Below are 23995 nucleotides of genomic sequence, written 5' to 3' on the forward strand. Positions count from 1 at the left end.
ATCTGGCACAGTAGCACTCAGTAAAAATTTGCCTTTAAATGAATAAATGACAAAGTGTCCTTTAAGATTAACAGTGCTAGATCAATGTAAAGTACTAGATAAATTTAAATTTGCATGTTATTAAAGAAGGCTTGTTTTCCTTCTCTTTCTTCCCTTATAAGAACTGTTTACAGCATCGCAAAATTCCTGGTACAGAGGAAACAATTGTTATGGCCTTTTTATCTGCAACAAGCCTCAGGAATTTTTTTATGAATATAATTGTATTCTCAAATTGGTTTACACATACAACACCCAGTGGTCATCCCAGCAAGTGCTCTCCTCAGTGCTCATCACCCATTTTTCACTCTCCCCCACACCCCATCCACCCTTAGTTTGTTCACCGTATTCAATAGTCTCTTGTGGTTTGCCTCCCTCCCTCTCTGTATCTATTTTTTCCCCTTCCCTTCCCTCATGGTCTTCTGTTCATTTTCTCAAGACCCACAGATGGATGAAAACATATAACATCTGTCCTTCTCTGACTGGCTTATTTCACTCAGCATAATACCTTCCAGTTCCATCCACATTGCTGAAAATAGCATGATTTCATTCTTTCTCATTGCCAAGTAGTATTCCATTGAATATATAAACCACATCTTCATTATCCATTTATCAGTTGATGGACATTTAGACTCTTTCAATAATTTGGCTATTGTTGAAAGCGCTGCTATAAACATTGGGGTACACGTGCCCCTATGCATTGGCACTCCTGTATCCCTTGGGTAAATTCCTAGTATTGCTATTGCTGGGTCATTTTTGATTTTTTGAGGAACCTCCACACTGTTTTTCAGAGAGGCTGCACCAGTCTGCATTCCCACCAACAGTGCAAGAGGGTTCCCGTTTCTCCACATCCTCACCAGTATCTATAGTTTCCTGATTTGTTCATTTTAGCCACTCTGACCGGTGTGAGGTGGTATCTCAGTGTGGCTTTGATTTGTATTTCCCGATGATGAGTGACGTTGAGCATCATCTGTCTGTTGGCCATCTGGATGTCTTCTTTGGAAAAGTGTCTATTCATGTCTTCTTCCCATTTCTTAACTAGATTGTTTTTCAAATGTGGAGTCTGGCAAGTTATTTATAGACTTTGGATACTTGCCCTTTACCTGATATGCCATTTGCAAATATCTTTTCCCATTCTGTCGCTTGCCTTTTAGTTTTGTTGATTGTTTCCTTTGCAGTGCAGAAGCTTTTTATCTTGATGTGGTCCCAATAGTTCATTTTTGCTTTTAATTCCCTTGCCTTTGGGGATGTGTCAAGTAAGAAATTATTGTGGCTGCAGTCAAAGAGATTGTTGCCTGCTTTCTCCTCTAGGGTTTTAATGATTTCCTATCTTACATTTAGGTCTTTTATCCATTTTGAGTTTATTTTTGTGTAGGGTATAAGAAGGTGGTCTAATTTCATCTTTCTGCATGTTGCTGTCCAGTTCTCCCAGCACCATTTGTTAAAGAGACTTTTTTCCATTGGATGCTCTTTCTTACCTTGTCAAAGGTTAGTTGGCCATACATATGTGGGTCCAATTCTGGATTCTCTATTCTATTCCATTGGTCCTTGTGTCTGTTTTTGTGCCAATACCATACTGTCGTGATGAATACAACTTTGTAGAAATCCTCAGGAATTTTTAAGACCACAACCTAATTTCCAGAGACAAAAAAAAAAAAAAAAAAAGGCAGTTTTCCAAGAGGGCTGGTTACCTGGGTCAAAATCACCATCCTCTGTGTTTTGGAGGAAGATCTCTCCTTCAACATGGCTTCTGACTGACACTAAACAGGGGCCAGGGTATTAGCTTTCTCCATGGAGCTCCGGACTTTTTCTAGGCTCAAGCCTATCTTTGCATACAGTTGCGTGCCATTGTCTCATTTATTCATGAGGTTTTTTAAGTCAGCCTGGCTTCATCACACAAGACATTTTCCCACTGTCCAGGCTGTGGCTCTGAGAAAAGGATCAAGTCAAGGGACTGTGGTTTGTCTCCAAGGAGGGCTAACCCCTGAACCCAGGCATATTTGAAGCTATCACATTCCTTCCTGAGTGGAAAGAAGAAGAGTAGGACTTCTAACGATACCAAGACTTATTAAGATAATATCCAATCTAAGTCTAAAATACTTATAGATCTGCCTATTTAAGTGTGAGGTGTTGAACAAGTACTTTTAAAAAAGTATAACCTTTATAATTGTAGCTAAATATTTCATGTAATTTGACATTTTATTGCGCTAAAACCTGCAGTGGAAATTGCCAATAGCAGAAATTATTATTAAATTCTAGAATTATCTTACAAAGAGATGATTTAATGTCTTCCAGAATACTCTTTTTTAATGGGATAGATAGATGATAGATAAACCACTATCTTACATAGATTATATTAGGTTTTACCTGGACAAGATAAGAATTAGTGAGGTTGAGGGGGCGCCTGGGTGGCTCAGTCAGTTAAGCGGCCGACTTCGGCTCAGGTCATAATCTCGCGGTCCGTGAGTTCGAGCCCCGCGTCGGGCTCTGTGCTGACAGCTCAGAGCCTAGAGCCTGTTTCAGATTCTGTGTCTCCCTCTCTCTGACCCTCCCCTGTTCATGCTCTGTCTCTCCCTGTCTCAAAAATAAATAAATGTTAAAAAAAAAATTAAAAAAAAAAAAGAATTAGTGAGGTTGCTCTTAGGTCTAGAATGCCTGAAAATCTTGTCTGCCTTCCACTGAAAGTCCCTAAAAGTCCTCAAAAAAGAATAAACTGCACAAACCCAGAAATGAACTCAAGGTTCTTTTATATTTATACGATACATTCCATTTGTTGAATGGCTCAGGATCTATGCCATTTATTTATGACAGGTTCAGCAGTCAGCTGGCTATTTCATGGTTAAATTAACCTGAGCTAGGTTAATTATGCTGGCAATTGAACCTCATTCCTATGCCTTGCAGATTGAACCTAGTATAACTATATTCGCCTCTAAGCTACAGTATTTCAAACACAAACTTCTGGCTGGGAGCAGTTTCAGAATCAATTTACATTCAAATAAAAAGGGACTCCAGTGAGAGGCACATTAAGATGTTTAAGTTATGGGGCATGTGGGATTCATCAGGCAGGGAACGCAGTTGTAAATCAAGCTTCTGGTGAATGGGTTAAGAACACAAGAGGGTTTTAGTACATGCGCAACTCTTCCTAGTATCCTTTTTTTTTTAAAATAATATTTTTAAAATAGCAACTGCCAACCATATTTATAGTTTTTCATTATTACAAGCATGCCAGCTTTAAAAATAGTGGCTAATTAGCAGTAGGAACACATTTCAATACACTAAACTAGAATGAATGGGAGGGGAGGTAAGAGAGGAATGAGACCAGCAGTTTGAGGGACTTTTAAAAGAATTACTCTTTGTTCTTATTTCTTTTGTAGATTCTACCATCTTGTATTATACATAGATTTTCCCTGCTGGATCATCCTAAAGAATGTGCCTTTGCAGGCAAACAACAACAACGAAATATTACTGGGTGGTCAAATGGGCCCTATGAATAACTTCTTAAATGGGGCAACTAACGTCTCCCTTTTCTGGCTTCCTTCAATCCCCTATTCTCTAGGCAACTTCTAGGGCCTCTTTCAGTTCTAGATTGATACTAGGAAATGGTAATTTGATATCTTTCCCAAGCCCTTGCATTTTATTCCTGAAGAGAACAATATTCTACCCAATAGATTACTCTCTAATGGTAAAATTTTAAGGCAAAGTCCTATTTAAGCACAAGCCTAAACTCTCAGTAGTTAAGTCTCTTTGCCACCAAAATTACCTATTTCCATAAGTCCAAAAAACTATAAGATAATTGAAACTAGTCAGTGAGAATTTGATTAGACCCACAAAGGTAGGCAAACAACAGCCCAAAGGCTAAATCTAGCCTACCTCCTGTTTTTTGCAAATAAAGTTTTATTGGAACACCACCATGCTCGTTCATATATGTATTATCGGTGCCTGCTTTTAAGCCTCAAGGGCAGAGCTTGCAACAGAGGCTGTATGGCCCACAAAGCCTTAAATATTTACTATGCAACCCTTTACAGAAAGGTGTGCCAACTCCTGGATTAGGTTGTTCCCTTTTGCGGCTAGCTCACAGGTTATCTTCTATTTTTCCAGTATGTGCTAGTCCAAGCCTTTATGAGTTATCCTTATTTCCCAAGTTTCAGTAAAAGCTGCCTCTGTTTAGAGAGCCCTCAGTGTGCAGCCTGGAATGCAGAGCCTGCACTTTTCAAATATAAACACTTTGTCTCGATATAATTTTAGTACTTCTGGAACTCCCTAGGAAATGAAAAACACCAAGAAGCTCCTCTGACAAAATTCTGCTCATATTGAGAACATATATCTTTGCAAGAGGTCCCTTCTTGCTCACCTAAACAATGAACAATAACCTTTCTGGGGGACCAGAATGTTACCAATACCGTTAAGAAAACTGTTGGCTTACTTGTTTTGCTCCTTTACATGAAATTACCTCTTAGTTACCATGAATAACAGTAAAGTATAAAAACCCAGTTCCAAAGTTGGAAGAAAAAGTGAATCAATTTGGAAGTTGACATCTGCATAGAAATAACCAGCGTAAAGATGTTATGCTTTTTATAAGTTTACCATCCTTTATATTAAAAAGTGGTTGGAGAAGCACTTGGGTTTTTTGATTTCCAAAACAAATCATATTTGGAAGAAAACAAATTTTTAAAAATTTTTTTCTAATGTTTATTTTTGAGAGAGAGAGAGAGAGCGCATGAGTGTGGGAGAGGCAGAGAGAAAGGAAGACAGAATCTGAAGCAGGCCCCGCGTTCTGAGCTGTCAGCACAGAGCCCGACTCGGGGCTCAAACCCACAAACAGCAAGATCATGACCTGAGCCAAAGTCATACGCTTAACTGAGACACCCAGGCACCCAAGAAAAAAACAAAATTTTACCAGTGATAATAGTATTTGTAGAATTATTATGTAGTTTTTTCAGAATCTTATTTTTTTTTTTATGGAATGAGTATTCATCTGGTCTCCTGACCATGCTACTGTCTAAGCACATTTGCTAAGGAAGAGGAAGAAAAGAAAAAAGATTTCAGTCTTCAACCTGAGAATGCAGGAAGGAGATTTTTGTTGGGTTTGTCATCTTAAAGATGACAGAGGGAGAACAGAGCAGGATGTAGGATCTCTTGGAAGCAGCCTTTTCTTCTTTTGACTGGGTAAGCACTCACTAGAGCCCTATTTGAGAACTGTGCACCTTACAGAGAAAATTCCAAAGTAAAAGGTCAAATAATTCTGATATCTATTAAGCCCCTACCATGCTCCAGGCAGTGCTCAACAGGCTCTGCCCAGCTCAACTCACCTGATCTTAAAACGTGGAGAGCAGGCTAAACAGTCAGAAAGTTTCAAAGAAAGAATCTGAACCCAGGTGCCCTAACTCCAAAGATCCTTTCAAGGTGTGATAAGGGGACTATTTTGATTGAATGTTTCTAAGGAGGGAGTGTGGAAGCTGTGGTTTCGGGCTGTTGGTATTGGGTACACAGGAGAAGCTAAAGACAAGACTGCCTGAACTAGTGATTTGAAAGAAATTCAGATGAGCTTCATGGATATTGACCAGAGGCTTTAAAGAATGTCACTCTCTTCCATTTGCTCCATGCTTGATTTTCTAGCAATTCTGAATACTTCCTACAGGACTGTATTTGATTTAATGAGCAGAACAATATGAAAAGAAGCAGAATAGGTGAGAAGGAACAAGAGGCAAAGAGATAAATGTGCACAGACAGGACAACGCAGCCTTTGTGGGTATATTTCTGAGCTTCGTGGTTCTTTTTAAAGCTTTGATACCTCACTTGGAGTTATAAGTCCCAGGGAAAGAGATTTTCAGTAGGCATTTTGTTTATATTCATCTATTCTTTTGTCCAGTTAAGTCATAACTATTTACCTCAAATTCTGTTCTTAATACTAGTGCAGGGATCCTATCTCTGAGAAGCCCTGATTCCCCCAGAGTCACCAAAATAATGTAGAGATAAAATCAGAGGGAACGAGATCAACTTGATTAGCGTTATTTGCCATCCAGTATAGACAAGAAATACTTGGTTCTCTGTTTCACAGACTGTTTACCATCTCAAGCTATCCTAAGCTTCAAGTATCACCTTGACCTACCCTTGCTGTTGCCTCAAGTTTTCCTAAAACCCAACCCTGCAATCCCACTCAATCCCATTTCATGATGTTAAGTGTGTGTGGAGGGAGTGCTGGCTGTTTGGAAGGGCAGCCCCAGCACTACCATGCTACTAAGACATGCTGTTCCCCTTCACATCCTAGAGATTAGTGGGCAGTTCTGTTCTGCATTTCCTTTCACTTCTGATTTAGCCTCCTCAGCCCACACATCCTTCCCTTTCTGGACGGGCACACTTCCTTGAGCATGCCCTTCCCTTCTTCGTAGTTCCTTGACTTCTCAACACCCGCCATTCAAAGTAGAAACAACAAATAATGGTTACACTTTACCCAAAGAAACCCCAGCTTTAGGTGTCTTTCAACGTGTTGAATCCCCGTCATAATAAAAATATTTAATGAAAGAAAAGCAAGAGGAATTAGGTCATGTAGAATCATCTTCTTTCTCAGCTGTGGAGGATGCTGGTGGCAGGAGGGATTAAGGGAAGATCTAAGAATGAGAAAAGAGAGTTCTCAGTGGAAAGCAGCCAACCTGGTTTTATTTGTAGTAACCATCAACCTTCAATTTCAACTTTCTTCCTGACCTTGTTAAGTACTTTCAACACCATACTTCTCTCCAAATTCAAGGGAAAACGGACACTTAGAGGGAAAATACCTTTTTTTCCCCTCCTGAGAATCATGTAACTTTAGTAATGCCAAAACAAAAGAAACTATTAATGCCAAAAGAATCACTTAATTCACTTACCTGCTCATCCTCTACAAGAATCATTCCATGAAATTTTAATTTTATAGGCAAGGAAAACTGAAGAGCAAAAATGACAGTACTTGGGATCAGGTTGGAACTATATTACATATGCTTTCTGGCATTCAGTCGGTAGACCTCAGTTTAAGAAAAAATTTTAGTAGTCCACTCCGTGCCTGACACTATGCTTTTTCATAATGTCAGGATGCGTTGATCTTTCTCAGTATTTGCAATGGTTGAAAACATATAACTTAGGAAATAGAGTCTGAGGCCCAGCTCTGCTCCTTCCATAACTTGATTTTTCCATCCATAATATAGAAATACCTACTTCACAGACTTCCAAGGGTTATATGAGGTTATACACATGCACGTATTTTGTATAGAGCTCTAGCCACTGTTAGATATTATTACCCAGAGAGATAACTATCAAAAGGTACAACTATACCATTTTTTTATTAATACAGCTGGGAACCATATTCAAAAATTCTATCAGATTTCACTAACAGTATTAGAAATCTCTGCTTTATCTCATTTTTACCATCTTCTTGAATGCTCATACTAAGTAATAAAATTCACAGGCTAAATAAATACCAATCTTGAAATACTTGTCATTTTACTTGCTGAAAAAATAATAGCAAGTAATTTCTTGCAGAAGGCAATAAGTAGTGCTATTTACTCACAGTGATTGTAATTTTTGTATTTGCCTTCTTAATACATAACAGATGTGGAGACCCATGGATCTGTCCCACCCCACCCCCAATGCTCAGTGCAACATATGGCACCGAGTCAGATTACACTCTGTATGTGACACAGTAAAATACTCACATATCTGCAAAGAGACTCCAAGTTTGCTGTTATTTTAATTTTTGCTATTCAGCACGCACCTAACATTTTGTTCCTGTTACTTGGCTGGGGAAATTAAAATCCTGAAGGTGAACAAAAGTTTTCAAAGAAATTTTAAGTGAATTTTATAGATCTCAAGGTCACTGACAAGGATGCATATAGATTAAAATTTTAGTGGCTTTCAAAGTGAGTACCTGTCAGAAAAGCCTGTAGAGAGGCACTAATAAGATGCATTTGTATTATGGCAATTGCAGAGTAGAAATGATTTTGCAGTCTGATTAGAAACATGACCACCATAAAAATCATGTTATCTCCCAAAAGAGGCTTGCACCTAATTAATGAAGACATTGCCACTATCAAACTGAGTGCCAAAAGTACTTTATTCATGGACCTCATACCATTAGAAACTTTAACTGACAGAGCCTCACACAGATAAACAAAATCAACCATTGCCAGTGCAGATCACTAAAGGGAAGGTGGTAAAGAACACAGCTGAATCCCAAAATCTAGTCCTCTAGACTAGAGGCCCCCCACCCCGAAAAAAATACTTCAGGGGCTTGGATACATCTGTGGCTTCGGTGGTACATCAAAATATTTCATCACTTAAAATTCCTCTTACTGTGCTTTGGAATAAGCGATGACATTGTGTGGATTTGAGAAATCAATTCTTTTAAATCTCCCGCAGTCCATTCTTGCCCTTCTTCCCACAGTGAACATGAAAGATGCCTGAGAAACACAGGACAAGGCAGAATTCTACTTTCCACTCTTCAATCCTTGAAGCTCAGTTGGGGCATCAACATCAGGACGAGAGAGCCCAAGGTGTAGTTCTTCCCTTGCGGCACTTCACTCCTGCCCTGTGACACCCAAACTTACCTCTTTAAGGCTGTAACAGTAGCATCTAGAACGGTATGCACCTGCCCCAGCCATCTGAAAATAAAACGGGTGGCCAAATTATCGATAGCAACCATACAGCAGCTCAAAAGAGCATGCGGTCTTCATGGAGGCAAGGTTGGAACTCTTTCTTGTGGGATTCCAGAAACTGTAGAGGCTTGGACATCAGCCAGAAGGTTGAGATGGTCACTTACTTTCAAAAGAGAGAATTTAGAGGAATTATTATTTACCATTTGTGGAAATGTTTGTTCTAGACTGAATTTCATTCCCACACGATTGTCCGTGTAGAAGGAAGCACAGCACCATTTTGCTTCATAAATGTTTTATTTTCAGTGTACCATATCTTGGAAATCTGTTCTACTAATATCGAACACATAAATTGAAGGAAATGAGACATCCAAGTGATTGGCACAAGCTATGAAGAACTTGCTAGAGGAAGGAAGGAAAAGCATCAGTTATTCCCCAAGGTCCCTGGAGACACTGCAGCTTGGGTAGCAAGATTGTGCATTTGGTTCAAAAGTCAGCATAACCTCTCTCCTGAGGCGCCTGGGTGGCTCAGTCAATTAAGCAAAGCATTGGACTTCAGCTCAGGTCGTGACCTCACGGTTCATGAGTTTGAGCCCTGTGTTGGGCTCTCTGCTGTCAGGACAGAGCCTGCTTTGGATGCTCTGCCTTCCTCTCTGTCCCTCCCTTGCCTGCATGCTCTTTCAAAAATAAATAAAAATATTAAAAGAAAAAAGAATAATCTCTCTCCTGACAACCGTAATTCCTTTTATTAGGCATATTTTACTGAGCATTAAACAGCACAAATCCAAATGATCAAGTACAGGCCTGTAATTCAGTCCAGCTTGGGTGTGAGTGCACAAACACATACACACGCTCACGCACACACACACAGGCACACCCTTGCACATTTTACCATGCTGCAAACTACAGCATTTTATAGAGCTATGTATCTTTCAAAAATAATACCCTGGTGCACATGCATACATACTTTCTTTTCCTGGTCAACACATCAAGTCAAGATTTATTTTAAAAGATGCAAAAAAAAAAAAAAAAACCTTACACCAATGGGTTTAAAGGGAAGCAAACTTTACAGAGGTACGCTGATAACAGCAGACGTCTAGTTACAATTCACTTCCCTAATGCTGATTAATATATTCACAAACAAACCAAATGTATTGTCAAAAGAAAAATGCTACTGTTAACACCCCAACAGCTACTGGTTTCAGTTGTGCTTCTCAATCAGGCAAAATGTTCCTTCCCCAGCTCCTAGCACTATTTATTTTGCTTCCTGCCAATCTTGCAAATAATTTATCTTGTGTGTCGTTTCCTCATAAATGGTTCCTGGTGCTTGATTGCTTTGCCTGTGTGGCATTTGATTTCAAACTGCCATTTTACCTTTATAAACATTCAGAACTTTTAAGCGTGAGGAGAATGCCCAAAAGGCATGTGAAAATGAGGCTGTAATTAGATGAGCAGACTATGTTTCACAGCATATCTAGCTCTCTGTGTATACCAGAAATCTCTCTTTGCATCCAATATTGCATTCCCAATCTGGGTGCAGAACAGCATATTAACATTTACTCCAGCAAAAAGGCCCTGGTATCAACATGTTTAATTTATTATTATTGCAGAGAATAGTTTTCCCAGGATTAGTGAAACAGAATACATATATTTAAGGAGCTGCACTCAGAACACAATAAAGAAAAAAGAAAGAGGGAAGAGAAAAACAGAAAATGAAAGAGAAAATAGAAGTAATATCAGTTACCACATTTTTGTGGTAAAAAATAGAATATGACGTGCAATAGTGCAATTTTCCTTTGCTAGTCCAGCAATGCAAGTCTTAATAGGAAGTCCACTGGTGTTCTTTCTGCATTTCAAGATTTAGTTGCGTGCCTGCCGAGGGTTGGAGCTCTTGCCAGACTTCTGACTCTGAGTGGAATCACTATGGCTTGAATCGCTTTTATTGAGTCCAAGATGGCGGAGCTTCATATCCCAGCGCTGTGAAATTCAAAACAGAAAATGCTCATGTGCATGTATCACCAGGGTCATCATTTCTATTATTCTAACAACTAAGTAAGACCTCAAAGTCAGAACTCAAAATCCTTTTCCAAAAGTATAAAATTCATATCCCAGGATAACAAAATTGATGCTACGTGAACATAATTCTCTGATCATAAAAAGCACCAAATTGGCCACCTATAATATATCAGTTATGTTTTCATATCAGACCTTAAACTTAAAATTTCCACATCAAATGGCGACAAAAGTATCTATCAAAATCTGCAGGTACTTCCGGAACTAACACGCACAAGTCTGGCACTACACAGGGGATCACCAATGGAAGATTTACACAGAGAATTTGAAGGGCTATTCTTCATCTTCTTCTTCTACAATACATCAGAACATAGCCTTTTAAAACATATGTGACTTAAGCAGTGAAAAAAATAGAAATTTTGGGGGCAAATAAGATCTCTTAAAAACATATTTCCAAGTAATATCTACCAAGTGCGACCATCACAACAGATAAGGTCCTGCACTCATTCTGTTTTACAAAGCCGACATTACCAATATTTCTAATGACCACAGTCAAGTTCACTAATATTTCATAGTAACACTACCAATAGTATTTACATGTAATATAATAAAAGGAAGTTATATTATTGGTGTTAAACGTAGTGAATAAGGACCACAGCACTACTTCTCAAATTTCAATGAATACAGAAATCACCTGGAGATATTAATATTGCAGATTCTCATTCAATAGGTCTAGGCTGGGGCCCAAGATCTTCATATGTAGCAAGCTCCCAGGTGATGCCAATGTTGCTGGCCCCAAGACCACACTTTGAGCAGCAAGGAGCTAATGTCAGATGGCCCAAGCCCAAATTCTAACTCTATCAGTTACCGTGCAAAGTTTCTTGAACTTATTAAACCTCATTTTAATCATTAGCACATTGGAATTAATAATAGAATATACTTATAAGACTGTTCTGAAGATTAACAAATGAAAAATATCTGAAGGGCTTAGCATAGAATTATCATTTTTCAATTACTGAAAGTAATTCTTCATTTTAGCATACTTTACAATCTTATTGTTTTTCATATTAAAAAACAGTCTGATTCTCAGCTGCCCAAGGCAGACCAAATATTTTGATTTGAACAACCTGCTCTAACAGAGACTTAGGTAGACAACCATCTGTATGACAAAACCAAAAGAAGGTCTTTATCTCATTCTTATTCTATTCACTGAGCAAAAAGAAGAAAAAAAAATCAGCCGAAAAGGGAAAATCCATAAAACTCTTTTTTACATCCTCAAATTGACAGGAAAACTAAACTAAGGATCTCAATAATTCTAGCCAAAAGAGATTTTCCTACCCAAGATATTTAGTCATGAGTATCTGCAATATCAAGTAAAAATTGTTGGGATGCCTGGGTGGGTCAGTCAGTTAAATGTCTGACTTCAGCTCAGGTCATGATCTCACGGTTCATGAGTTTGAGCCCCACATCAGGCCCACTGCTGTCTGCACAGAGCCTGCTTCAGATCTTCTCTCCCAGACTCCCCCTGCTTGCGCTCGCTCTCTCAAAATAAATAAATTAATTTTAAAAAAATGTTCACATTATTGATTTAATTCTTCCCTTTAGCATGTTTACATCCAGACTGAGATATAAAGAATTTCACAACAATTCTAGGAGTCCCCTGTAGAAAGCAATGGAAAATGTTTGCCTAAGAAATAGGATAAACAAGCCATGTGTCCTGGGTCTTTACATGATGGTAATTGTTTTGGTACCAAAAGAGAAGCAGCAAGCAAGCCTCGTTACATGCTTTGCAGCAGGGATGTTGAAAGCTCTTCCAACTGGTACAGGAATTTAGGACAAATTCCTGTTCTGCATTAGCAAGCAGAAAACCAAATTAAAAGAACAGTAAGAGATTCCAACTTACTGAAGAAGAGCCACTTTTTAATAAACACCAAAGTAACTGAAAATAGATACAAATGGAGAATTCCCACAAGTCTGAACTTGAAATACATCTCACTTTTGACAAATATACCAGGGAAAAAAAGAACTTACTGAAGGGTAGTTTCTCCCTGCAAAATAATGCCCTTTACATTTTTGTAGGTCACTTCAACTCAAATGTGTCTGCTGTGTCAAGTGCCAGATGTATAAGATAAACTGCTCAGGGGTGTTTAACTTACCCTGTAAATGTTTCCCAAGCCTTCAAACTCACAGAAGTTAGAGGATGTATTATGTTTGGTACAATTCCCACTCTTTCTTTTCCCTCCCTGCCCACAACACACACACACACACACACACACACACACACACACACACACACACACACCCTTTTCAATTCTTTGCCAATCTGCGCATACATTCCTTTCTTTGGAACAGATTAGCTTAGTATATAGTAAGAAGAAAAGAAATGAAACCTTCTAACCTTCTATAATAAGGTTATATACCGTGATTTTTAAAATTTTTTTCAAGTTTATTTATTTATTTGGAGAGAGACAGCATGAGCTGGGGATGGGCACAGAGAGAAAGAATCCCAAGCTGGCTCTGTGCTGTAAGCACAAAGCCCAATGTGGGGCTTAACCTCATGAACCATGAGATCATGACCTGAGCTGAAATCCAGAGTCAGACACTCAACTGCCTGAGCCACCCAGGTGCCCCTATTGTGATTTTTTAAATGTATCACTTACAGAATCTAAGAATCAGTGGTTTAAAAACAAAGCTACATTACTGCTCTAAGGACCTAATTTGGTCAGATGTCTTATACACAGATGAACATGGCTGCATTTTGTACAGAAGAACTGGTGTCTACGAATGGGGACAACATTGGTAGTTTCCTACCCACCCTTTGTTCTCCCCTCTTGACTCCCAGAACTGCAATTTATGCCCAGCTAAAAAACTGCATTTGCCATCCTCTCTTGCAGCTAGAGATGGATATGAGACTAAGACCTAAGTAAAAATTGCTAGATGGGGCACTTGGAAACTTCTTTTTACCTCTTTTTTTTTCTCCCTGAAATGTAGGTGTGATACTGGAGGTGGGAAGCCATCTTGAGACCTCCTGGTGAACATGAGCATGGAAGCAATGCCCTTAAAAATGGCAGAACAGCAAGCTAGAAGGAGCTGGAGCCCTAATGATAATGTGGAGCTACCCAACCAGGACTGGACTGACTATAGCCAGACTTCTCATTGTGAGAAGTTAGGCAACTGTAGTTAAATCTCTGATACACTTATAGAGAATTCACTCCTTAAATTAAATTGACATTAAAACAAACTCAGTCGTTAGAATTTGAGATACACACACACACACACACACACACACACACACACACAGCTCAGGTTTTAATATTTCTCATGCTGTTAAGGGCAGCTATTTTGTTTAAATGACAAATGTCTGGTTTTCTACTTTATGTATCACTTTGAACATAAAATATAGGCTTACCTTAACTTTTTTACCAAGTCGATCCTTCCATTTCTCAGCAATAGAACCTTCCACCAACAGTAATCTGTATTTTTTAAAGAAGCAACCATTTTTGAAAATTAAAAGATATTACTGAAAAATACAAGGAATCGTTGCCAAGAAAGATTTACTGTTTATTCTACAATAGGACAGCCAGATTTTAGAATAGAAATTCTTAATAATTTGTGAGTCATAGACTCCTTTAAGAAGAAATGATGTTATGATCCTTCTCCCCAGAAAAATGCACACCCACAAATTGCACACATATACTTTTCTATCCAGTAAATGATATTGAGGGACCCAAATACAACCTATCTGTAATCCCCTAGGAGTTAGATCCCCAGGTAAGAACTCCAGAGTAAGACGTCTAGAGAAATGAAATAAAGAGATGATAGGTATAGCAATTATTCTGAACCTTTAGGGAATGAATTACCTGGAGCGTTCCTCATCTTCATAGCCCATGATGATATACTCCTCATTAACATTAAGTGGAGGACACAGGCAGCCAGAGCTGGTGTAAAGGTTAACGTTCTCCCTTGGAATGTTTACCAGAGAAGCTTTTAGAATCTCCTTCACCTCAACTACTACAGTCACATCATGGCACTTGGTCTTTACTTCTTTAACTTTTGCCCGAATGACTGGATAAAAGAAAATAAAGTCGATATGGTAATATGATACATGATAGATGCCCCATTCAAAAAAGACAGGTAGACTTCTTTCTAGTCAATTCATATCCACTTCCTGCTCAACAAATGGAGAAGTCAATCAGATGTTTGCCTTAGACATTAGTGAATGACACACTTCACAACACACCTGCCCCCTTTAATGTTCAGCCCTGATCCCCTTCCAATTTGTATGTACATGTATATTTGTGTATACATATATACACATGTATATGTGTGTGTACTTGTGTGCATGTACTTCATAGTGAAAAATCCATTTAGATAATCAAAGGTTGAGTGAATCTGATGTGATTTTCCTCCAAAATTTTATTTGGAATGTGTGCATACATGTAGTTTCAATTGCTACCAACAGAAGTTTATATTAATTTCACTATATGTAAAGACCTAGTACTTGAATATGCTTTGTTTACTTGTCAGTATTCTATCAGATTCATAGATTTTCTAAAGAGTTGGGGTCTTCATGGGGCGCCTGGGTGGCGCAGTCGGTTAAGCGTCCGACTTCAGCCAGGTCACGATCTCGCGGTCCGTGAGTTCGAGCCCCGCGTCAGGCTCTGGGCTGATGGCTCAGAGCCTAGAGCCTGTTTCCGATTCTGTGTCTCCCTCTCTCTCTGCCCCTCCCCCGTTCATGCTCTGTCTCTCTCTGTCCTATAAATAAATAAACGTTGAAAAAAAAATTAAAAAAAAAAAGAGTTGGGGTCTTCAGTGCTTTCAAGTCCTGTTCTACAGTGTCCCCCAACTGTTTCCACCATCTTTCCACCTCCTTACCTTAGTGACTCTTTAGACATCAGCTCCTTTCTTCATTTCAGAGCAGATTATCTTTTACATTTTCCTGTGAGTATACTACACTTTGTTTTTGAATAAAAACTGCTACCACTTGACTTTGTTTCCTCCATCTGCTTTGAAGTCAGACACTCCAACATTTCTTCCTCTCATGTGGTACGGACAATGGTCTAATGTGTCAATTGCATTAATCTACCTCTCTCAGTGGAAATGCTGGCACCCAATTTATCTCACAAGAGCCAGCTTCACTCCTCAACATAAAGATGAACTGCCTTAAAAATAACCAATTTCGGGGCGCCTGGGTGGCGCAGTCGGTTAAGCGTCCGACTTCAGCCAGGTCACGATCTCGCGGTCAGTGAGTTCGAGCCCCGCGTCGGGCTCTGGGCTGATGGCTCGGAGCCTGGAGCCTGTTTCCGATTCTGTGTCTCCCTCTCTCTCTGCCCCTCCCCCATTCATGCTCTGTCTCTCTCTGTCCCAAAAATAAAAACGTTGAAAAAAAAAAAAAAATAAAAAAATAACCAATTTCGCTGCAAAGTCAAAGTATTTGTCTCAGAATCTAGAAAGCACAGTTCTGTGTCTAGTCTGGGTATTCTGTCCTTTGGAAGAGCCAAATTTTTTAGATTCCTCCTTCTGATAAATGAGTTATCCTTTTTTTTTTTTTTTTTTTTTTTGAAAGAGGAGTTTGAAAAGCCTACAAAGAAGTAAAAACATCAATTAGTAAGAAGCCAATGGCTTTTGACCAGGCTCCCCGGCTGCTCTAGTTTAATATCTAGGGATGTTATATGGAAGAAGACACAATGTATCCAAATTAATCCACTTTTGAAAGCCTCTTAGGAACAGATCTGCAAACCACTTTCATCTGAGTTCCTTCCCATGTATTTTAGGGTCTTTTGGACTACACAGGAATGGAAAAAAGTAATCCATGAAAACATAAAGCTAGCTAATAAACCATTCCCCTCATCAATGCCCCAAGTCTATATGGAAACATTCAATAACATTCCACCAGTACAATATATGTATGATAGAAATTAAATTGCAAATTCTAAAAACTTCAGGACAAAATCTCATTTTTGCTTCTCAGGTATTTCAGTTTCTGGAGAAAAGTATGAGAACTTACAGCAAACAAACATAACTACCCAGCTGTCCCTGCTTGGTGAAACTTGTGAGTTAAGAAATCCCTTATTAGTGTTCTCTCTAGTCTGTATTTTAACAAAAAGTAAGATTGCCCTTTTTTGAAATGTCATTTGGGGGAATCAGATGATAAATTGACAAGCCCAGCTAGCAGGCATTTTTTTGTGTCCTGGTTTATGTAAATGTGCTTCATAGCATCCATCAACTCTTAGAGATTAGCAAACTGTGCAAATGTTCTCAAACTAATGATTTATTTACCCAGTGTGTCTACTATTTTCATTAGAAATTTTTAGCACATGTACCCACTCCAAAAAAAATATCTCTCTACAAGACTTACTTTATTATTCAAGTAATTTTGTTAAAGCTCAAGAGCTTTTACTGAATTAATCTGAATGAAGCACAGGTCATCTGAATTATCATTTACTCCCGCCCCAACTTTGTTTTCTCATTAGACACAGGCAGATACTTATGACAAAAATCAACAGATTTTAGAAATTAAATTGCATTTTCTTTTCAGCATTCTTCCTTCTATTTAATCATTTGAGTGCCTGACTTCCCCCAAAGATGTTCCACATTAAGCTGCAGACACATGAAATCCTTCAACTTTGGGCAACCTGGTTATTGTTTGGCCATGAAAAAGAAATGATCTCTCTCCCATTAAATGTGATCTGTATTCCATTTTACGTTATACTATTCCCTCAGCTACTGTGTCAAAAATCTTCTCTTTCCATGACTTGTAAGCACTAGTTTTTTAACTTTTAATCAAAACAGCAGCATCAACCATTGAAGCACTAAGAAAGTAAGATAAAGTAAAAATCAATAAGAAAAGTAAAATAAATACCAAGTAAACAAAATTCCCTTGAAATAACATTTTTATTATTTTTTTTTACTATAACTATACTTAAAAGTCCATAAAACATTTTTCAATCTTGAAAACCTAATCTCCTAAAAATCAAGACCTCTATTTCCCTGTGATTTTTCACATTGGGTTTTAGAAGAATGAATCCTCCAATTAGCAGCCAGGCATTTGACTTCTCAGAAAAACAATCTTTCAACCTTGCAAGCCACCGTTGGCTAAGAGAAATTAGATTCCTCTTAAGATGAGCAGTAAGCAAAAAATAAAAATTTATTCCACTGAAGAAAAACTTGTAAAATTAGTACATTTATTTCAAAGAGATTTACCTGAGAATTTTCTATTTTATACTTTCTAATACACGATATTTTCATAGATATCAAAGATTACTCTTACAGAGTCTTACCAATTTCTCTCCTTCCTACTCCCAACAGTACAGAAATAAATTTGCTATATATGTTCTATGTCCTCTAAAATAAGGCCTGTAAATTTGATAATAAAATTCTCATTTTAATAAAGTTTCCTTTAAAAATGTATTTAAAAAACATTTTAATGTTTATTTTTGAGAGAGACAGAGACAGAATGTGAGTGGGTTAGGGGCAGAGAGAGAGGGAGACACAGAATCCAAAGCAGGCTCCAGGCTCCAAGCTGTCGGCACAGAGCCCAACGTGGGGCTTGAACCCATGAGCTGTGAGACCATGACCTGAGCCAAAGTCAACGCTCAACCAACTGAGCCACCCAGGTGCCCCTAAAAATGTATTTAATTGTCATGTTTATTCATTGACTCCACATCAACAATCTTCAGAGATATAGTCACATGACCTTTATTAATCTTATAGACGCCCAGGAAAAAAATCACAATAAAATGCCTATGGATTACAGCAAATGTTTTTTGTCCCTTGTTGTATCAACTGGAAAATTCTGAGTTGTCTAAATATAAGAGTAATTGATATTTGTGACTCTGAAGCATGCCAGTACCCAAAAGTACATTCTAAATAATTTAAGAAAGGACAACTTACATTCAATAATCACTGATAAAATTAGGATAATAATACATCTCATGGGGCAGTTGAGGAAACTATAAAAGATAGTGTATAGAAGTCACTTTGCACAGTACCTGGTACAAAGACAGGAGGCTTTTTCCTCCATTTAAGTCTGTTGGCTACATTTAGATGGGTGGCTCTTAGATTAATATTTTATCAAAATGTCACATTTCTAGGTCAAGCTAGACAACAAAACATTTCCTTAATTGAATACTAACAACTTCTGTGTTACTTTCCAGCTCTGTCAATGTGTTCCATGAGACAGACTGATTGGAGAAACCAAGTTGTCCTCTGTTAACCATCCATCCCTTATGCATCAAAGTGCTCCTCTGTTCACCCCAGTGAAGCTGACTTGGAAGCAAAACTGAAAACCCATGCAGCCCCAAACATTCAAGCTCAAATCCTCCTCAGCCTCTCAGAGAGCAATCTAGTTTGAAATGCAGCTCTGTGTACTTACTTAATTACATGGTTCTAGATGCCAGCAATGCTGCCCAATATGATTCAAAATCAAGCATTGGTTAAGAATTTTGCCCATCAGACATTTCAATTGTTTGGGACTATGTGCTTCACACACACACACACACACACACACACACTACTTTCTTAGCACAGCAGTTATCCTTACCATAGTTGTAATTGTTTCGGAAATAGGTCTTCTGTGTAGCTCTAATAGGCTTACACTTGCAGCGTTCTGAAAAATACAACATTTTAGCTGTCAGCAAAAATTCAACATGAGCTTTCTTTTGTTCATTCACATTTTTGGTAAGGTAGATCCAAATTTGGTGGCGAGGAGGCTCTTAGTAATTCTATGTGTTTGATCTCTTTCTCCTGGAACTACATTCATGTTTATTCTGTTTACCTAGCCTCTTATTTAATGTGAGTATGCTCATAAGCTCCTTCTCTTCAACAAACCACCCGAATCCTAAGGAAACCCTGTTCACTACCATGCAAGAAGAGATCATGACCCCTGAATCCCCCAAAAAAGGCATTTAATGCCTATGGAAGCAGAACCAATGCCTACTGAAAGGCAATTTCCTGCTTATGCTCAGGCAACTGGTTTACCCCTGTGGGGTACCACCTGCATTCATATATGCTTTACACATTATATAGCACTTTTCCAAATACTATTTCCTGCATCTAAAAGCAATTCAAGGGGCACCTGGGTGGCTCAGTCGGTTAAGTGTCTGACTTTGGCTCAGGTCACGACCTCGCGGTCCGTGAGTTCGAGCCCCGCGTCGGGCTCTGTGCTGATGGCTCAGAGCCTGGAGCCTGTTTCAGATTCTGTGTCTCCCTCTCTCTCTGCCCCTCCCCCATTCATGCTCTGTCTCTCTCTGTCCCCAAAAAAATAAACGTTGAAAAAAAAATTTTTTTAAATAAATAAACGTTAAAAAAAATTAAAAAAATAAATAAAAGCAACTCAATGAGATAAGCATGTATTATTACAACCCAGTGAAGTTAGTGAAGTTCTTAAGAGAGGCCATGAGCCCCATGTATAGGCAGAATAACTGCTATTTATCTCAATGATATTTTTATACTTACTGGAAGAAATTTACTAAGTACATAACTTGAAATGAGAAGTTCCATACTTTACAAATCTGCAATAAACAAAGTGGGGTGTATATATCTATAAAAACTAGTGTATTTGTTTTCTTTGGGTAAATACCCAGTAATGGAAATGTTGGGTCATCTGGTGTTTCTATTTTTAACTTTTTTCAAGTAAGTGCTACATCCAGTGCGAGGCTTGAACTCACATTGAGATCTCACTCCTGAGATCAGGAGTTGCATGCTATCCTGACTGAGCCAGACAGGCACCCTTTTATTTTTAATTTTTTGAGAAGCCCGCATACTATTTTTCACAGTGGCTGTACCAATTTACATTCCTATGAAGAGTTCATGAGGGAGAGATTCTTAAGATGAGACTATTTCTGAAGAAGTAACTGATACAGTCTTTGATTTACAAACTATCCTCACCCATATACAGAAAGGGATTTGTACTTTTTCTATCATTTAAAAATAGGTATTTTTCAAATGTAATGCATGTAGATAAATTATCTACATATTTGGAATTCTTTAGAAATTTGCTCATACTCTAATAAAAATTCTTGGCAAAACTATACCAAATATCACTTCATTGAATCTAATATGATTCAATGATGATGTTACCATATAATTTTGCTTGAAGCATAGACAAATGGATTCCATAACATTCCCAGAGATTTTTTAAAAATTTTATTATAAAGTGATTTAGGAAGATTTCAAGTATGTATTTACATAACTATATATACACAACTACATGCACATAGGTAGACCATTTCCTAATAGCTAATAGTGAAGCAGTTACATTCTTGGTGGGACTATATTTGATTCATCTACAGTGCACTTATATCTGCTAGCCTCAGAGGTGGCAATACCATACCATATATGTGACCCTTGCCATGCTTCCAATCCCTTTCGCTATAAACAATTATCTGCCTAGTTGAAGTAACTAGTAGCTCAATAAAATAATAAAGAGACATGGAAATTTATATCTACAAGGCTCAAATATGGAAGAACTTCCTTTCACCTATTTATGCTAGCTCAAACCAAACGTATTCATACCTAAGTGTATTCATGAAAAATATACCTTAGATCAAAAAATTTGGAGAATTATTCTTCTTCTCAAGTTCAGTTACTCACATCTACATATATATCCCCCAAAGCCCCAAGAACTGGGAAATTACAAAGAAACCATAGAGGGATATACTGCTTGCATTATTAATTATGTTTTTTGCACCTGCCACCCTAAGTAAGATAGCAACAGCTTTTTTTTTTTTTTTTTTAACTATCAACAGTTGATTTCCCAGACTTTTACAGAGGCAGTAATACCATTATCATTTCTTTACTTTAATTTGCTAATAATTTTGCTAGGAGTCTTCCTCTCTCAGCTTCCAATTGCATAAGGTTTTTAAATTTTGTTTTCTACAGTGGTAAAATAAAAGCTATTATTTACTGAGCTTTGCACAAAAACCGTTAGATATTGATTAGCTTACATTCCACCACTGAGAAGAAAAGGTTGTAAAGGAACTGCCTTCGTGTTTTTATCCGGGGGAAAAAAATATATGAACAAGTTAAAGGAGCTGGCTGCAACAAAGTAAGTGACAAAGAATTCTTCAAATGTGGGTAAGTTTTTATATTAACAATTCACTTGCCTCAATGTCTAGAACTGAATGTAACATCATGAATTGCAGAACAGCACATCATCCTACATCTCACAAGCATCTACGGGCCTCCATCAGGAAACCATCTTTGGCAGCTCTCCCTCAAGTTCTTGCTTGGTTCTCTCAGGCACTCTCTCCTAGCATCAACGGTTTCCTACTTCTTTGCTAATGAAACTGACGACTGTTTATTATACTAGTACAAACATGAGTTTATCACTCTCATACAAATATTAGTTTGCAAAATTAACATCCCTAAGCTCCACAGAATCTGGTTTGCAATTCAGAGATGTCTCCCAGGGCACTGCAGTGCCCGAGCCACAAACAGCCTCGTGGTCTCAACAAGAAGGCATCTTATTAACATAGTTCAGGGAGGAAAGTAATCACATCCTTCTTTATTCCAATTTTTATTCATAAAAATAGGCTCACTGAAAACACATAATTATGATAGTATTTTTAAAGAGTCAGACGGTTTTATAAAGTCTAAGGAATTCCAAGTACCTGATACAATTGTGAAATGTGATTCTCAGTGGACCTTCCCTACTTAATGCAATCTGTTCAAGTTAATGCTTAAGTGTTATACAACTCTCTAACCGTGACCTTTATTTGAAATTGACTACTGTTGGGTCTCATCCAGGGCCATAAGACTGTAACTAACTTCTCTTGCCAGATTCCAAAACCACTATAACCTTTCATGTCCAATGACTTTGGAATACCACTATCTAGGAATTAGTATCTTTCTGCTTTTTCTAGGAAAAGACGTCTTAGGTCTGTGTGCAGGATTTATTGTCAAAAAGTACATGGGGATGAAAGAAAATATAATTCTATTTGCATTGCAGTTTCCATTGTAATTCTTTCAAGATTGGCTCATTCTAATCAGTTTAGAATTTAAATGATTTTAATTTGTACCAAATGTATTATATGTTTTAGATCTTGGCATTTGACCCTTGAAGCCCACTTGTCCCCTTCTCTCCATTTTAAGAAACATAGGAGCAAACCACAAATTTTAAAACAAACATAAAAAATAAATTTTTACTATTTGAAAATCTATATTCTTAACTATAACTTCTTTAGAGATTCAGATCTATATTTTTAAGATGTGCCCATAAGTATGCCCTAAGGTGATTTTTAAACATATCTTTTAGAGTTACCAGGAGAATTAAATGACATAATACACATCAAATACACATTTGACACATCAAATGGTCACATATGTGACCATTCTAATAAGTATTAGAATGCAAGAGAATATGACAACACAATTAAGGGCACATGGATTTGAATCCCAGCTCCATTTCTTCCTAGTGGTATGACCTTGAGAAAGTTACTTCGGGCAAAACCTATTTCTAAATTAATACTGCCTACCTCACAGGGTTATTAAGAATTTAAAGAATAATTCACTTAAGGAATTTGGCACAGAGACTATTACTTAGTAATCATTCACCGACTGTTAGCTCTTAGCAATAGTAATATATAAACACACCAAAAAGATCTTAAGGTATTTTATGCAAATTCAAGAGCAGCTGATAAAATAAGAGACAATTTTCTAACAAAAAAATCATCTGCAAGTTGATTTAAAGATTAAAGTTTAAAGTTTATACTTAAAAGTTTAAGCTTAAAGATGAAAATGTGCTGAATTTTTCCCTAGAGATAGAAACTTTTATATATATTACATTTGGTTGGGCGGGTTTAAAAAAAATAGAATTGGGGCGCCTGGGTGGCGCAGTCGGTTAAGCGTCCGACTTCAGCCAGGTCACGATCTCTCGGTCCGTGAGTTCGAGCCCCGCGTCAGGCTCTGGGCTGATGGCTCAGAGCCTGGAGCCTGTTTCCCATTCTGTGTCTCCCTCTCTCTCTGCCCCTCCCCTGTTCATGCTCTGTCTCTCTCTGTCCTAAAAATAAATAAACGTTGAAAAAAAAATTTAAAAAAAAATAGAATTTAGAAATCACATTGGTATTATGCTCACACAAGGGTACACTATTCCACAAAAAAAGAATGAAATGATGCACAGAAATGGATAAATATCAAAAACATTATGTAAAAACAAAAGTAGCCAGTCACAAAAGAGTATGTACTATATGATTCCATTTACATGGATGTGAAGAACAGACACTAATCTATGGTAATAAAAATAACACCTGTGCTTGCCTCACAGTGAGGCGGGTGACTGGGCACAAGGGAATTCTTAGAGATGATGGAAATATTCTTTATTTTGA

General features: G+C 37.8%; 1 protein-coding gene across 1 annotated transcript in view; it reads right to left on the reverse strand.

The window, feature by feature from the left end:
- Positions 1-9381: 9381 nt before the first annotated feature.
- Positions 9382-23995, reverse strand: part of FRZB (frizzled related protein) — a 32752-nt gene continuing 18138 nt past the window's right edge. The window contains exons 3-6 of the mRNA XM_003990920.6: positions 19213-19278; positions 14531-14735; positions 14080-14143; positions 9382-10634 (exon numbers count right to left, since the gene is read on the reverse strand). Of these exons, the coding sequence (XP_003990969.1) occupies positions 10518-10634; positions 14080-14143; positions 14531-14735; positions 19213-19278 (452 nt within the window). The 3' untranslated portion in view covers positions 9382-10517. The remainder of the gene's footprint in view (positions 10635-14079; positions 14144-14530; positions 14736-19212; positions 19279-23995) is intronic.

This window comes from Felis catus, chromosome C1, assembly GCF_018350175.1.
Source record: "Felis catus isolate Fca126 chromosome C1, F.catus_Fca126_mat1.0, whole genome shotgun sequence".
Lineage (NCBI taxonomy): Eukaryota > Metazoa > Chordata > Mammalia > Carnivora > Felidae > Felis > Felis catus.